The sequence below is a fragment of the Centrocercus urophasianus genome, unplaced genomic scaffold (genome assembly GCF_019232065.1).
Source record: "Centrocercus urophasianus isolate 14NV4802_14NV808 unplaced genomic scaffold, USGS_Curo_1.0 seq_16, whole genome shotgun sequence".
Lineage (NCBI taxonomy): Eukaryota > Metazoa > Chordata > Aves > Galliformes > Phasianidae > Centrocercus > Centrocercus urophasianus.
In genome coordinates, this window is record NW_024884711.1 from 43,182,810 (window position 1) to 43,200,379 (window position 17,570).

At 46.6% G+C, this 17,570-nt stretch overlaps 1 protein-coding gene across 1 annotated transcript in view; it reads right to left on the minus strand.

Annotated features, from left to right (window-relative positions):
• The window catches only part of OXSR1 (oxidative stress responsive kinase 1), an 86,674-nt gene extending 77,567 nt beyond the window's left edge, over window positions 1–9,107 (minus strand). The window contains exon 1 of the mRNA XM_042816829.1: window positions 9,015–9,107. Within this exon, the coding sequence (XP_042672763.1) occupies window positions 9,015–9,084 (70 nt within the window). The 5' untranslated portion in view covers window positions 9,085–9,107. The remainder of the gene's footprint in view (window positions 1–9,014) is intronic.
• Window positions 9,108–17,570: the final 8,463 nt, after the last annotated feature.

The window sequence follows — 17,570 nt, forward strand, 5'->3', positions numbered from 1 at the left end:
ATTATTTATCCAACAGTAATGAGAATCTCAGGACCTGCACAAATAGGTATGCTCAAGCTGCTAGCCCATCGGCCTCTCAGCTGTTCAAACAAAGATTTCCATCGATGGCTTGTTCAACAGGAAAGCAGTTCATGCTCAAGACGCTTTTTTCAGATAAGTTTGCTGCAAGTCAATACCAAGGTATTTCTTAGCTGCTAATACCAGGGTATTTATAAGACAGCACTTGGCACCCTCTGTGATAGTCTTTAGTAAAGGAATGGAACTCAGGGCCTTGCCGCACTAACTCCCAAGGTCAGAGGCAGAAAGATTCTTAAAGAAGCGGCCTAGGAGGCAACAGGTGAGGACAGAAAATACAGCGTGTTTCCAAGAGATTCAGTTTGTACTGGGAGATTTCAAGGAATCCCAAATCAGAAGATGTTTGCAGCTGAGGCACTTGAGGTTTGGAGACAACAGGCTGTGGCTCTCTCGTACTTTCACCGGCAGCGTCCTTGCTGGTACAGCCTGACTGTAAATAAAGGGAAAACACCAAGCTGTAGCTGCCTGCTATAAAAGACCAGGCATTGTTCCTTCCCACTATCGTAGGGAATCCATTCAGCAGCTGTTTCATACAGCACCAACAGGGTCACATGGAGATTTGAGTGTTTAATAGAACGTGTGCCCATAATTCCCCCATGCACCATTTCAAACACAAGCATTCATTAATTTGCCATAGGGATTATGCGATTTGGCATCTGCAATAGCAGGGAACTGCACTCCGTGACCCGGGGAGTCCTTTCTAGTTCTGTCTCAGCAAAATTAATGACAGGAGCTTTCTATTTTTGTTTCAAATTTTGACATAATGAAATCCATCCCTGGGGATTTCACAGGAAAGGTGTTTACTCTGCGACAAGCAGCGTCATCTTCAATTTATGAGTTTTCAGTCACTGAGAAAACCCAGAATTGTGCTGCCTGCCTGGAGCTGGAGGCCACCCGAAATGAAGAAGTGAAATTGCCCTGCTTACCTCAACAGGTCTCAGCTGTCAGTACAGCCAGCTCATTTTCTTCAGAAAAAGCCTGCAAGTGCTCTCATTCCACAGCCATTAGCTTGATCTCTTACTTTCCAAATGCTATAATTTTCTACCACTCTTTGCACTACTTTCAATGCATCGTCTTCAGAGAGCTGGAATTAACCCCAAATCCCAAGAAAACAGATTTACAATCTGTAGAAGACCAAAACTGAGCTAGAAGCTGAGACCAAACCAAACACGAGCGCACAACCTGTCCAGCAGTAACTATGGAGCTTTCATAAAGCGCTCGAAAAAACTCAATACAAAAAGTATCCTGTTTTCCCTCAAAGATGAAACGATCTCACATCCTGACCACAAACCTTTCAATAGATTCCATATTCACAGCATCTTCCCAGCTGGCAATGCTCTCCCTTCTAATGAATTGCAAAATTTGTCACTTAACTTTGACCTGAGACAGCAGCCTGCCACCCAACGTGCCAGCAGAGCACGCACAGCCCCACGCACTCGCTCACCTCCCACCAGAAGACTGTGATGCACCCACGGTCAGATTTTCACTCCAGTTTTAATCCCAGTTCTGTGGATGGATGGAAAGGAAACGAGCATAGCATCCTCCTCCCACACGGCTTTATTAATAGCAAGGTGCTAGCAGTAAAAGGAGGAGAGTTTGTGCTCAAATCACCACTCGTGGCTACAAAGCAGTACAAAGTCTGGCAAAACCCAAAGAGAATTTACTACAGTAAGAGATGATCACTGAAGTATTTCAACTTGCACTTCTTTTTACAGCTGTTCAGACCTTTTCTCTCCTGCATGAATTTGTGTCGGCTCATTTCCTGCCTGAAGGAAATATTCATTTGGGAGAACCCTATAAAATCAGTTAAGCACAAACCAGTTTCAGAAGAGAAATAATTTTCCCCCCTTCTCTTCTCCCTCCTCCCCATCCAACCAACCCAGCAGCTCCTGAGACAAAATGGATGGGGTAGAAAATTAAGCTTGGCAAGAGACTAAAACCTCATTCACAAGAGCTTTCCTGTATTACAGAAAAAAATGCATTTTAATTTGACCGTGTTATAAGATACTCAGTGTGTTGCTGCACGAGCAAGCAGTGCAAGCAGCATAAAACTTTAATGGATGTATGGAGGGAAGTTTCAGCTAATTTGATGATCTGGTGAAAAAGTGAATCAGTGCTCTGGATTTACTCTGCATTTCATTCACAGATGGGATTTGTGAAGCCTTGCTGAAGGCAGTCATCCCTGCAGACTTCTGGGTAAGCAGAATTGGTTTAGGAAATCCTTGCAAAGCAAATTAGAAGAGACTCTGGTTTTGTAGAGGACAATAACATCACCAATTTTTTTTTTTTTTTCCATTTTGGAGTTTTTCTTAATTTCAAAAAAAAAAAAAAAAAAAAAAAACCAAAAAAACAAAAAACTGTGTTAAGCAAAAAAATGTGTGCACAGTGAATCGCATGCAGGCAAACATTGCACTCAGTCAACCTAACGGATCTTCTGTCCAGTTAGCAGGATCCAGTGCAGAGGTTGGTCCCCTCATTTGCAATTGTGCATGAAAGGAAAGTGAAAAAACACTGGAGCTACACTATGAACCCAGAATGGTGCTCTATGTAATTTAGCAACAGTCATAGTGTTTGGTATGCTTACCCAATCCCTCTATCATCACACACTTGACATATCAGAGGAATCCCAGAGAATCACAGAACTGTAGGGGTTGGAAGTGACCTCTGGAAATCCTCCAAGCCCCTGCTACAGCAGTTCCCTATAGCAGATCTCACAGGAAGGCATCCAGGCAGGTTTGAAATTGCTCCAGAGAAGGAGACCACAATCCCACTGGACAGCCTGTTTCAGGGTTCTGTCGTCCCCACGGCAAAGAATTTCTTCCTCATGTTCAGAATGAACTTCCAGTTTACACCCACTGCTCCTTGGCACCAAGAGCCAGGCCTCATCCTCTTGAATCTCACCTTTTAGATACTTGTAAGCAATGTTAAGATCCCCCTTAGCTTTTCTTTCCTAGGTCTCTCCTTCAGCCTGTCCTCATAAGGAAGACACCCCAGGCCTTCATCATCTTTGTGGCCCTCTCCAGCAGTTCCCTGTCTGCCTTGATGAGAGGAGCCCAGAACTACACGCATTGCTGCAGATGTGGCTCATCAGAACAGAGCAGAGGGGAAGAACATCCCTCAACCTGCTGGTCACACTGTCTGTAATGCACCCCAGGATCCCATCGGCCTTCATGGCCACAGGGGCACACTGCCGGCTCATGGCCAAACTGCTGTCCACCAGGACACCCAGGACTTTCTCCACAGAGTTCCTTTTAGCAGGTCAGCCCCCAGTCTGATGTATGTATTTGTTCCTCCTCAGCTGTAGGACTCCACACTTACCCTTCTCGAACCTCCTGGGGTTCCTCTCCGCCCAGCTCTCAGCCAGGCCACCTCTCACAGCTTTCCACTGTGTCAGCCACTCCTCCCAACTTCACAGAATTACTGAGGGTACATTCCATCCATGTCAGTGATGAAAATGCTGAAGATGCCTCAGGTACCAGGGGAGATGAGATCCTGGTAAAGAGCCTGAAACACTCATCAGCCAGGGATCCAACCCTGCTGCCTGCGAGACCACACCGCACGACTGCCAGAAAGAGACACATCACGGCTGAGCTCCCTTAGGTGAAGCCATGGGAACCTGCTGCAGCTCTGAGAGCTGAGTTCTTTGGCTCAGCATGTCAGCTGTTTGATTCCAAAGGGAACAAGCACATGGAAATAGGCTAAACTCATCTGGAAAGTCCCAGGATCCTGATATTTCAGAATTTTCTAACGCCAGATTCCAGCCCTCCACAGCTATTCTTCTACACCACAAAGCTCTCAAGTCTGTCTCTTCTTATTAATAAAGTTTAGCAACACCCAGTTTACAAGCACTCCATCAGCACGTCCACAGCTAAATGTACTACCACCACAGAGACTTACAATGGATATCATGCATCTTATGGGAAATCTTCCAAGGAAATCTGACCAAAATGCAGTTTTTAGTAATTTGCTAACACAATTAACAAGAAGAATCAACGTTACTGCCCATCACTTTAAATCACTCCAGCTTTAATTAAAAGATTGCATCTCAGTGGACAAGCTGTTAATGCTCAATAATAAAATAGATACTGCCAAGCTTAGACAGACCAATGCTTGGGGAGAGTCGATTCTCGCCAAGGTTTCAGCAGTTGCAGAAGGAATGAGCCTCTAGGGCAAGCATTTGTCAGCCAGCATATGCAGCTCTTAGGTGTGCTCAGGAGCCCAGCACACGCAAGTTTCCCAGCACTAGCCAAAACTGAAGCCATTTTAATGGCTTTTTTAAGAAATCTAAGTGTTAAGCATTATTTGGTCCAGGATTGTTGCAGCACTGGAAACAACAGCAGAGAAAGCAGCCACGGTAAAGTGTGAACTACTTCCTTCTATGTTTTTTTCTTAGCATCTCAGAGTAGCTGAAAGCAGCAGGATCTGCCTTTGCCCTCTCCCTTCAGATCAGCAGGACTGGCTGCCTCAGTAATAACGCTGTGCTCTTCCCAGCCAGCCTCTTCCACCACAGCTTGTGCTTGTCTTTTGTGCCCTCAATCTGCTTCCCCGTGCATTTTATTCCTCTTCCTACCAGAGAGCAAACAACACAAACACCAAACAAAAGACACACGCACAACTAAACGCCGTTTGTTTTCACTTCCCAAGAGAATGACTCCATTTAGTCCTGTTCTGGAAGTGATGGCAAAGGTCTTAAAGAAAAGAGACACGCTGAGCATCCAAAGGAAAGGCAGTGTGGATGTAGAGCAGCCTGGTTGTGGAGTCACTGAGGAACAACCGTAAGAGAAACTGTGGTACCATTCATGCCGGTGCCCAAACAACAAGGCCTTCTGACCAACTTGACATGGAAAAAGTTGATGAAGAGCACACAAAGCAAGCAGCCTGAATACTGGAGATATGCTGGAGGTATCAATTTGGCTGGCTGTGCTCAGAGGGAGGAACGGGCAGCAATGAGGAAATGCTGAAACAAGACATATGGCACAAAGACTGAAGTCTAAACGCTCCATTTAGCTCTCAAGCAGTTATATTTTATAGAGTGTAATGATTTTTCTTGAATGGGTGTAAAACGGGCACGCAAAACTGGCTGCAAGAAGTAAGGAGGGCTCACAAGTGGACATCAATGCTGCCTTAAAATAGAAAGACATAAAGTTATCTCTGGACAAGCAGCTCCATTTGCACTCCGGGCATCCCACACCAAGGCATCAGCCACACCTGGTGAGCTCTTCTTTCAGCAGCTGTAACATTCAGGATAGGGGAACCAGGCAGGCATAAGACAGGTGACCAGAGACACTCTGATAAAATTTGGGGAAGCAGAAATCTTAGTTCTCAGAAAGTTTCTACACAGCTGTAAAAGGCTGTATACAGCAGACATACATTTGCTCACACGTATGGTTGGGGAAATCCTGGCTGGAAGTGCAAACATCAGATTCCAAAAGATCACCGTGCTGCTCACAGACAAAACCCAACGCTAAAGCTACACAAACCCCAGTCATTAAAAAACCTAATCATTGAGTAAATCTCCATTTCAATTTTCAATTTAAGCTTGATTTCTGAGGGGAGAAGAAACTCCCACCACATCTGTTCACCCGGCCTGTGCCGTCCTCATAGCTGCGAAGGAATCTGTCGGGGGGAAAAGGGCACAGGAACAGAGCAAGGGAGAATTCCCACTGCTCATTTATCTTCTGTTTCTGGCACGGGCTGCTCACAGCAAAGGAGATGCTCCTAAATCAAATGGCCACAGTCAGCACAGCTCTTCTCAGCCCTAAAGAGTAGCAAAAAGCAAATGACCCAATTCCAATCAACTTCATTACAGCTACCAGCTTTTTGCAACAGGAACAGTGAGACGTGAGGGAACCTGTGTGTGCAGTATCTGAGCAGCAGGAGCTCGCATTTTTTTCAGGCTTCACGCAGAGGGCTGCTGTGATTTGTATGCAGTTGGCATCTGGAAGACCACCTTCACAGCCACCAAGCAGGCTGCATTTGCTTTTCGGAGATAAAAATCCAGGCATCTTTTGAGGCTGTATTCTCTTGCAAACGTTATTGTTCCTCTGTGGGCACACTGCACAGAAATGCTTTGCAATTTGTCTTCTCTCCCCTCATCTCCATTTTATCCTTTTTGGAAAGGAAAGCTGGGCTCTGATTCTGAGTAAGGTTCCTTCATCCAACGGAACGTAAGTTATTTAAGCCTAAGGGAAGCTACTCAGCAGTTACTAACACTAACCAAGTGTAATAAATGCAGACATTAATCCATACCTTTATATTGGCATGAGTCACCTCCACTGCTGACTAATCCTTTTATTTTTTTATTAGCCAGAATCAGGAGGGCAGTTTTACAGAAGTTCTCTTTGCTGCTGGAAAACGTGCTCTCTCAATTCCTGCACTGAAGCAGTACAGAGCCCTGCATGGTAAACGAAAGCCACACGTTACTGTTTTCAGGCAAAACCAGCACAGGGATGAGACTACACATGGATTTCTCTCCTTCTAAGGTGGAAAAACAGCTGAGCTGGTAACCTACAGAATGGTGGGCCCTAAATTTAAAGAGCAGCATTTTTCATACAGAAACAAGTTAAGTCTTTTCAAAGCACCAGCGCAATTTTCACCCCTTTCCATACCACGTTCTCGCTTTGTCCCCTACTAAAAGACTTTCACAGCTCCACAGAAGTAAAGAGAGCTCAACCCCCTCCCCCAGAGGCCCATGGGGGACCCAAAGCGGACAGCAAAGCAGTCCAGCTCAGTTAACACAGTGACATTTTGTCCCACAAATCACACACGTGCTAGGAAACTTGCGTCACATCTCCATCCCGGCCGCTGGCAGACACACCAATGTTTGATGTGAGTAAGGGGGTGGGGATGGTAAAGTTAAAAAGAGAAACCATATGTTTGCAATATACACATTTCAGTGTACACTCCATCCCACTCCGGAATGCCAACACAATCCTTTAATGAGCAGATAACATCCAGAAAGTCAGCTCACAGAAGGGCAGGGAAAGACACAGAAGTGAAATGCTTCCTTCCCAATTCCTCCCCGTGTTCAGTCAGCGACTGCAAGGCTACAACACAGCTACATCCTCCTCTTGATATTCTCAGGCTGTAGGATGTGAGTCTCCAGCAGCAGGTTCTCCTAAGAGCCGTATATTCACAGCCCCCTATAGCTACAAAGAGGCACTGTCCTCCTGCTCGCAGCGTTGGGCACTCCAACCTGACTCTTCAACTCTGTGCTATCAGTGCAACCCTTTGCAGGCACCCATCCCACTCCCTTCCCCACAGGGCATTCTCCTCTCTCTCCCTTCATCTCTCACTCCTCCAAGCGGATGAGCATCATCCTCCCCAGGGTGCATTTTCCAAAGGAGGTTTAAGGGGCTGAGCTGCCAGATTATGCCTTCCTTTATAGGGAGCTTGTCTCCTTTCTAAAGTGCTGCTGTTCTCATTGCACGAATGGAGAGGACAAAGCCTGATCCCACAGAGCAACAGGGACTTCCAGAAGGATTTCCCTCCCCCTTTCCCCCCCCCTTCATAGCTTTAGTTCCTTCCTACTTTTAAACAATGCCAAGAATTTAATCTCTCAAAACAGCGTTTTCCCAAACTTTCCCACCCTTGTTAACAGTAAGTAAGTCTCCCTGTCAGGCAGGGATGGAAGACCTGGGCACAATAGTGCTACATCATCTATAAACTTCAAATAAAACCACTCCACAAAGATTACACTAAAAATTAACCTCCTTCCAAAAAGCCTTTGGACAGGAGCCTGTTCTGCCAGCTCCTGCTTTATTTCCTGCCTTGGGAGAGTGACATGAGATGCACTGACCTTACAGACACCTGCAGCACCACCTCACACACGCCATATATTCACCCTAAAGCCATGCATCCCTCAAACATGAGCCCCAACAAAATGGATGAGACAGCCAAGGCACCAGTCCAGCACCAGGGAGGCCTCGGGTGACCATACAGTTTGAAGTTGAAGAGAGTGAAAAAATAAAGTCAATAAATGGAAAGCGAGGGCTGGGGCCTCAAGCTGAGAGGACAATGAATGAAAATTCACAACAGCAGCAAAGCGTCAGGATAAAAGGCTCAATGGTAGGACTGAGAAAAATCCCCCTAAACAGCTCAAAAATCCCTCAACCCTTAAGCAGACTGAAGTAACACATCGCTGCAAGTGCCATACAGGGAGAAACCATCCCCCAAAATGAATGAGGCTGCTCCAGAGGGGGAGATCTCAGTCCGGTTGTGGAGCTCGTTGTGTGGACACCTTCACACCCACCGCATCCCACGTGGGGAGGTGATGTAAAGGAGCCTCTGCAGGTAGCTCTACAGCCCCTGTCCCACTCTGCCACTGCTCACCACGGCATGGGGTTGACCAAACACACGCACCCCACTCCGGGCAGAAGGGAAGCAGAGTTGGCTTCAATTAAAGAAAAGAACCCCACCCTCTGCCCCACACTTCTGTGGAAGGAGGGAGCAATGCTTTTTCCTTTTGGAGGTGTGCGGATCCCAACACACCCCCTAACAGAGACAGGGGCAGAGTGCAGACCTCCCCAACACACACACACACACACACACACACACACACACACACACAGAGACAACTACACAGCGTGGGATGGAGGCACAGCCCCACACACGTACAGCATAGGGGCAGCCCTCAGCAGAGGGATCCCCAGAAGCACCACAAGGACAAAAGGGGGGGGGAGGGCAGGGAGGCAGCTCCTCTCACCTCGATCCCGGTGTGTGTGTGGGGGATGGGGGAGGGGGGGGGGGGCGGAGGGGTGTCAGACACTCTGAGGAAAGCAAGGTGACAAACCGCCTTCCGAGAGCAACGGAGAACACCGCAGCCCCTCAGCGGGACGCTCTCACTCCTCCCCGAGGAGGGCCGCTCCCCCCACACCCCCATCACCTCCCACAGCCCTCACGTACACCCAAAGCCCCGCTCCGGGTCCCGTCCCGCTCACCGATAACCTCCTGCAGCTCGTAGTCATCCTTGTTGATGGACCAGGGCAGCGCGCTGGGCTCCTCGGCCATGGCCGCGCCGTGTCCGCGGCCCGCCCGCCCTCAGGGGGGGGAGGCCCCACACGAACAGAGAAGAGCTGCGCTGTCCCGCGCCGACTCGGCCGCTCCGAATCCGACCCCGAACCAAACACTGCCGACCGCGGCTCCTTCAGCCCCGCCGCCGCCGCCTCCTCCTCCACCGCCGCCGCCTGCCGCTACCGCCGGCCAAACTTTGCCTCCTCTCTCCACCTGCCCATGCCCAGAGCGCGCTGACGTCACCTGCGCCCGCCGCCACGCGCGCCCGCCCTCAGCGCCTGTGGGGCGCCGCCCGGCGCCATCTTGAGCGCGTCACCTCTCCGCCTCCTCCGAAGGTTAGTGAGAGCGTAGGGCGCGTTGCCATCGCTCTCTCACACCGTCGCTATTCGGAGAGGGGGAGTTGCAGCGGGGTGCAGAGAGCGGGACGTGGAAAAAGGCTCATAAAGAGGAGAAAGGGAAGGGTGGGGATGCCACACACAAGATGGCGGCCGTTAGCGCCTTCCCCTTCTTTAGAAGAGCGGCGGGCGGAGTCGGTTGCTTGAAACCCACTTCGGGCAGCGATTGGCTAGAGGCTGCCGAATCCGCAGCTCCTATTGGCGGAGGGACTGTCAATCATCCGATGTCCTGCTTCAGGGTCCCTGCGCCCGAGGGGCCTGCGGGTGGAGGGAAGGGCGGCCGGGCGCTGCCGTGGAGGGTCCTCGTCAGGATGGAGTGTGGGAGGTGCCTTCCAGAACAGAGCCACTATGTGCCAGAAGTCCCTGGGGTAGGCGGGGGACATCGCTTCTTTGTGTTTGGAGGAGGATATCACATCAGTGCCAGTTTTTGATAACCTGTTATGTGCTGCGTTTCAGTGGTGTATATAATCATAGAAAGGCTTAAGTTGGAAGAGACCTGAAACATCACATAGGCCCAACCTCCTGCTCTGGGCAGGGACACCGCCCACCGGATCAGGCTGTCCAGTGTCCCATCCAGCGCTGTGTTGAGCACCTCCAGGGATGGGACACCCAAAATTGCTGTGGGAAGCAGTGCCGGGGCCTCGCAGCCCTCTCAGTGAATAAAATTCTTATCTAAATATCCCCTCTTTTAATTAAAAGCCATACTCCCTTGTCATATCACTACCAAATCACATAAAAAGTCAGTTCCTCTCCTGTTTCAAACAGCCTTTAAGTCCTGGAAGGGCTCAATGAGGTTTCCCCAGAGCTTCTCCAGACTGACCACCCGCAGCTCCCTCAGCCCTCCTTCACAGCAGAGACATTCGCACCCTCTGAGCATCCCTTCCTTCTGTTGTGTCAGAGGTACCAATCAGCTTGGTGCCATCAGCAAACTTGCTGACTGCGCACTCCATCCCAATATCTTCCTGTTAATAAGCTCCTGTCTATACTGAAGGACGTCAATGGCACAGCCTTGCCTGGATTTGATCTACATTCCTTGTTTAAAAATAGGGCCTGGGGTTAGGATGGGTATGAAGGGTTCACAAGATCTGGTTTTCCCCTCTCTGTGCCTGAAGATGAGCAATTACAGAGTTTCCCAGCTGCCTGATACTTCCACATACTCCAAGGAATGTCAGCATTCAAAGATATGTCCAACAGCTTCATCCAGGAGTTGATGTCACGTAAGTCCCTAACTGGAGCAATGTAGATCTGGACACATTCAGAAATAAGAAAGAAAATAAAAATTAGAAAGAAAAGGAATGTGAGGCCATCTGGTACCATGAACCCACCTAGGATGCTGTCTACAGCTGATATAAAATACATAAAATACAAAAAGTAGTAAAAACAATGCGTTTCTTGCTATCACCAGAAGTCATCAGGTGAATCTGATAAGATATAGAACTTGTTTAGATTACATATGAGGAGGAAGTTTTTCATACAAAGGGTGGTGAGGCAGTGGAACAGGCTGCCCAAGGAGGCTGTGGATGCCCCATCCCTGCAGGCATTCAGGGCCAGGCTGGATGTGGCTCTGGGCAGCCTGGTCTGGTGGTTTGGTGACCCTGCACATAGCAGGGGGTTGAAACTGGATGAGCATTGTGGTCTTTTTCACCCCAGGCCATTCTACGATTCTATGATTCTGTGATTCTTATTGCTTGGTAGCAGACACTGCCGCAAGACAAGGAACATCAGTCATACATATTTTTAGCTGATTGGGACACATTCCTGAGATGCCTCTGATGAAGCAGGCTTTGTGGAAGGCCACAGCACCCTGCCAAATGCCTGGTGTGACTTCAGTGCTTTCAGTTGTGCTACCTCACACGGGACGCTGTCTCTTTCCCTCTTGTCATTTTTTGTCCTACACATGCAAGAGGCTCGCAGCCCCATCTTGGTACAGTTGTGCAGACATTGAACAAAGATGGTCTCTGTCCATAAGGCAGAGCTTTCAGTTTAAAAGCTGTTCATTTTTCCTGCTCGACTGTATTAAACACTCCCCAGCCAAGCAATATTTTGTATTTGCTAAATATGCTTTAATTACTGTTCAGAATGGTCTCTGTGATCTCTTAACTGTTATAAAAGCAATTTTTGAAGCAATTGAAAGTCAGTTTTACCCTGGAGCATGCACTCATGTGGCCAGTGTTGTATTTCTGATAGCAGCAGCGTGTTAAAAAGGGATCTCAGCCAGGCATCAGCCACAAAAAACGACAGAGGCCCCGATCCTGAAAGTATTTAAGCACATGCTTTAAGCCTTTATAACCACAATCATGCATATGACTAATTTTACCACAGTGTTAATCTAGAGTCAGAATTGGATACTGAAATCTCTTATTCTATGCAGAAAATTCTTCCCCAAGGGCATCGCTAAAACTCTTGTTGAATTAGATCAATGGCAAAGGATTAGGCCCACAATGAACCCTGTTCTTTCTGAATTAACACAGGCGTTGATCAAAACTAGAATCTCAGATGTGCGCTGACAAGACCACCAGTGGCCATAGGAAATATATATACAAAATGGTGTGGTTTACTTTCTCAGCTCTGCACTTCCACATTTTTAAACCAAGATCTCTCATTCACGTAGAATCTAGGTGTTGTGTTGCCTTTTAAATGAGCATTTAATGAAATCTCAAATGACCGTTTTGGACTGTTCAAAAGTCAAGGCGTTGCGTTCATTCATTCATCCTGTCAGGCTGCTGCAATGTCAGTCTGACGCAAGATGAAAAAAAGGGAGCTGTCTTGTGAAGATCTTAATCCTTCGCCCGCTTTACACCTTCAAGCAGCACCTTCCCCTGTGTCATCATTAGCATTCTGCTCATCCCACTTTTACTGATTTGCTGTATTTTGTCTGTCTCATGTAGGTTGCAAGTTCTTCAGGGCAGAGGAAACATCTCTATTTATAAAACAGCCTGTGAAGTGGTACTGCTGAATCAAGCAGTTGTTAAAATAACAAGAAATTTTAGCAGAAATCTGCCTTGGAAAAGCAGTTTCCTGTGTATCCACCTCCGCTCTGTACCAGGCTTTGGGAGAGGCTGAAAAGTGAAAAAATTCTAGGCTTTTTTCAGGTAAGAAAGCTGCAGTCCAAGGGAAGGGCTCAGACCTGGGTTTCCTGTAGTTTTTTTCTTTTAAATAAAGCACTACAATGATCAGACTGTGCAGTCCCACTGATTCCACAGTTGAGGAAAGGCTTTTTTCTGACTGATGTCCCCAGGGCTCCTGTTCCCCATTGCCTGGCTCAGTGCCTTTGGAGGTGGCCACACCAGGCAGGCACACACACACAAAAAGCTCTCATTCTCACACACCGCGTGGTTTCCTGCCTTTGTGGGCCAATTACTTATGGTTTCCATGAAACTTACTGGCACTACCCAGTCCTTTGCCTTTTTTTCCATTCAGGTATTATTGGCTATCATAAAACTGATGCTTAATGCATTGAATGGTGATTCTAACATTCAGTGCACTGGTTTTAGTACCTGTAAAATGCTTAACCGTTGGCAATCCATTTTATCATCATCCTAAGTGTGACCATAAATAAACTTCAATTGCACCTGGATTACAGAAAACTAGTCTAAGTTGCAGTTTGCTCATCGAGGCATTGCATATTTCATCTTAGTATTCATGCAGACTCTCGGATTTGTTTCTTGGTACAGCTGAACTCGGAATTGCTCTTTCAAAACAGTCATGCAGAGTCATTGAGAGTTACAGCTCTGTCGTGTGTGGGGTCACACCGTTCACTGCCACATTCCTACGTAAAGGTTTTTGAAGGCATCATAAACGGCTGTTTGTGAGTGTGCATTAGGCACCGTGATTCCTACAAACAAAAGCAGTTAATGAGCTTATTGAACGGCTTGGTACGGGCACAGCTTACTAAAGCAAGAGGGAACTCAACAATGCCTGTTTTATTACATTCAGAATAGTGCAAGTGTGTGTTGGCAAACAGAATGCCTGGCCATGGTACACTACAAAATTTGCCTGCTATTCTTTCTTCACGGAAATACTTTCAGGTCTATTGAAGGGATCTCACTCTATCAACGGCAGCTGATTATTTAATAAAAAACACGGCATGGGATAAGGAATAGTGGTTTAAAAATCTTCTGTTGGAACAAGTTTTTATAGCAGTTGTTTTCAAAACATGAGCTAAACGCCAGTCTGAACCACGCCAGCGGGTTTCCATAAATGATCCTGTGTTAGAGCAGGTATCTCCGCCCCGTCGTTCACTGCTGTGTGCTCAGTCACTGCAGACTCACCTTCGAGGTCACTTTGAAGTCAAGTAGCTGAAGGCCTGGTTTTGACAGGTAAATTCTGGTTCTCACGCTGTGTGTACTGAAACCACATTTTGCTCTGCAAACATACCTCTTATCCCATCCCGACTGCCTCTCAGCAGAAAGCGCCCTGTTCTCTCACTTCCTCCACTGAAAAATAACCCCCTGAGTTTTAATGTTAATAAACAAGCAAAGAGCTTAGGACCAAGGCAGGTTTTTTCTTCTTTCTCTTTTTTTAAACACTTACGCATTTTATTTTTAGTACACAAGTCAGGAGTCAATTAACCCTCTTGCTAACAAATTGTAGCTTTGCTGCCTCCTTTAAATCTAATATAAAATTGATTCTAGGCTTAAATAATTACAACAGGATCTTGATTGCCACATACAACAACTTAATAATCAGCTCTTGGTCTGTTCTGGTTTACAATAGTACTTTGTCTTTAAAGAAGCTGATGAAAGATAGCACTTGCCCATTACCTCCTTAAACCCTAGGAATCCAGCTGTCTTGTTGGAACAGCATGTAAGGACAGAATCATTTTCCCACTGGCCTTTTCTGGGGAGGGTGAATCTCCACCATAAAACATTTTCTAAACAGTTAAACAGGACAGGGAGATTGAGACCATGTTTCAGAATTTCTCTTTGCTGAAGGTGCAAAATAAGCCTGATGCAGGCAGCCAGACCCTGATGTACAAGGAACACACCTGGGCTGACTTGTCTTGAGATTCATGAAGAGAGGCTGAAGACTGATGGTCCTGTTACATGAGTCCTTGTGGGCGTGCCTATATTTAAGACAATTTCAGACATTTTATTGTTCAACAAAGGTCTTCTAGAAAAGTGTTCAACGATGCCAGCTCCTCTGCTTGCCATTTGCTGGTGCAGCAAAGAAGCCCTGAACATCCCTAGGTTCTTACATCTCCTGAGGCCTGGTTGTGGGAGGGCTGAACAAAGCAATCAGCCCTTGGGAGGAGACACAGCTGCTTTCAGGTGAACACCTGCATCATACTGTATAGATATGCTGGCAGCTGGGAGTGCTCAGACCCAATCTGCTCCATTTACAGCTGCAAACTTTGATGAAGTAAAACAGAACATCGTTTGTGACATTACAGTGAAGCAAGATGAACTTAAAGAAGCAAGAAGAGAAACCCTAGAAATAGAAGGACAGGGTGGAATAAGATTTCATTTATTTTTCACCATCAGGGAATAAGATGTATGAGGGAATTTTGTTCTTATCTTTACAATGGACAGTATCTTCCTGAATCCAGCTACACTGAGGCCAAGCAAGGTTAGTGGTTCACATTAACAGATTTTAATGACATGACTTTCCAATAATAGTTTAATAGTTCAGTGTAACAGTGACTCAGAGTTTATTACTCTGATGATAGGTATGTAAAGAGATCTCATTTGAAAAAAAAAAAAAAAGTCTATTTGAATAGTTCACATCCTTTCCTCCCTACTCATGAATTCCTATGCCACTGACTGCAGGCTGCCAAAAATAGGTTCACTTTTTGTGTATCTAAAGTCAAGGAAGACTTCTAATCAAAGAATCAGTAGGTGGAGACCACTGTCCTTACATACAGAGCCTTCAGGAAATAATTATAATGAAAGCTCTCTGAGAGCATAGGAATGTTTTTAAAATATAAGAGTAGTCTCAGAGGTTATTTTGCAGGAAGAAGAATTAATGAATCACACAAGCTCTCTGTTTTGTTATGTTGCACCGTGGGGACAGGAAGATTCATCTTTCTGTCAGACAGAGGATCAAGCTGAATTTTTGTCTTAGAGAAACTGTTACACTGCTGTAGCAGAAGTCTTAAGGAACAGCCCAGGAGAAGCTGTGTGGGCTGACAAGGAGACAGAGAGGAGCCACAAGAAGCACTGAAGTCAGATCTAAAAGCCAAGGCTGTTCTGCAGTTGCATGCTCTTGCTGAGGTTTGTTTGGATCTCCAAGAATGTGGGAGCTGATGCCTGAGAATGCTGATGCCCCAGTAATGAGGAAGTAGGAAAGCGCTCAAACCTCACCAGAGAACGGAGAATCAGACAAGGAAGCTCACTGGGAATCTTTCCTTTAGCAGCGACCCGAACCTGCATTAATTTTGTAAGTGGGAAAAAGGGGCTGGGAAGGCATATCTGCACATTAAATGTACCACTGGCACCCCTTGAAAAAAGACCCACATGGCACCTCAGAAACAAACTGCTCAAGTGTGAAATCATGCGGCAGGGAAAGCTGTCACAGACAATCAGGAATTGATTTAATAGAGAAAAATTGACTGCTGCATAATTTGTGCAGATTGCTGGCTGAGAGAGAGAGACTCGCTGCTCCTAAGGGCTTCGCTGTGTGCACCGTCTGGTGAAAGGTGCAGAAAGCAAGATTTCAGAGCTGGCAGTCCTACGTGTGCTGAATGCTTCATCTTCAATAGGGAACAATTAAAATCGATGACAGGGATGCTAGGTAACAAAAGTAAATGACTGATCAATATGCATGTCTTGGAGCTGAAGAAAAACCCGTCTGCCAAGAGCGGCATGCTGATTAGGCAACATTTCTGAGAGCATGAAGAGAAAATCTTAAGAGCTTCCATTCCCAACGCTGATAAAACAATGCAGCTAACCAGATGCCAGACGCAGTGCTGAGAGGTTAAGTCACCGAGGAACTGACAGGAAAAACAGTATTTGAGAGCAAAAAAACCCATAATACTTCTCTTCTTTGCCTTTCTTTCTAAATATCTGAAAAGCCCTTTAAAGATGTTGAAAAACGATGTTCTTTTAATACCCATGTGAGGTTTTAGAGATGCTGAGACGGTGACATTTTAAGGCCAACGACTGTCTTAGACCTCAATTCCAAACAATTTAAATCTCATTTCCACATATATTCCAGTTGGAAATGTCTGCCAAGTGCTGCCAAAAATCCAATGCTGAATCTTCCCCCATTCAGTTGTTTCTCAGTCGATCACACAGATTTCCAAACTCTTAAGAAAACACTGCTCTAACGCACTCCTCGTAGTTCTCCATGGCTTAGGGAGGACAGGGACCAGCATGTGGGTTCTCAGAGCATTCACCCAGTTTTCCCCTTCCAAATGGTACTTTTGATCTCTGAGGCAGCAGACCACAAGCAGTTAAGCACCTTGGGACTCATGGCTCTTAAATTAGTTCTGCTGACACAAACAGAAGGTGAGCAGAGCTGAAGATTAGAGCCAGAAAAATGCTGCAAAAAGTTTATGAAAGTTCATTTCATTGTAACGCCCACATTTGGCTGAACGTACTTCCTGTGAGCCCATACTTTCCTTTAGTTTCCTAACTAGTGGATGGTGGTCCTGTGTGGAGCCAGGAATTGGACTCAGTGATCCCCGTGGGTCCCTTCCAACTCAGGATATTCTATGATATAGACCCATTTTATCACCATGTGGGGTTGACTTCATTAACAAACCCAATCAGACTAATATCACGAAGGCAATATATTCTTGCTGGACTTAGAGCAGGAGTCATTCTCCTTGTGTCCTGCACTGTTTGGCACATCACCTGCCCTGCAGAGCGTTGTAAGCAGCACCCACCATACGAGTCAGCAAAACCCACTGAACCTTTCCCCCACAAACTGGCACTCAGCCTGCTGCACTGCTTTTTTCTTTCTTCACATGGCTGCATGGGCAGGGCTGACAGCAGTACAAAACCTGTTTGGTCTGGGGAGAATCTGGACACTTGGCAGTTGAGGAAACCCTGGCACGTTCCTACAGAGAATCTGTTCTAGCAGCCATCTGCCACCTGTGCCCTCCCTCTACAGCTCTGCTAAGAATCACAGAATCACAGACTTCCG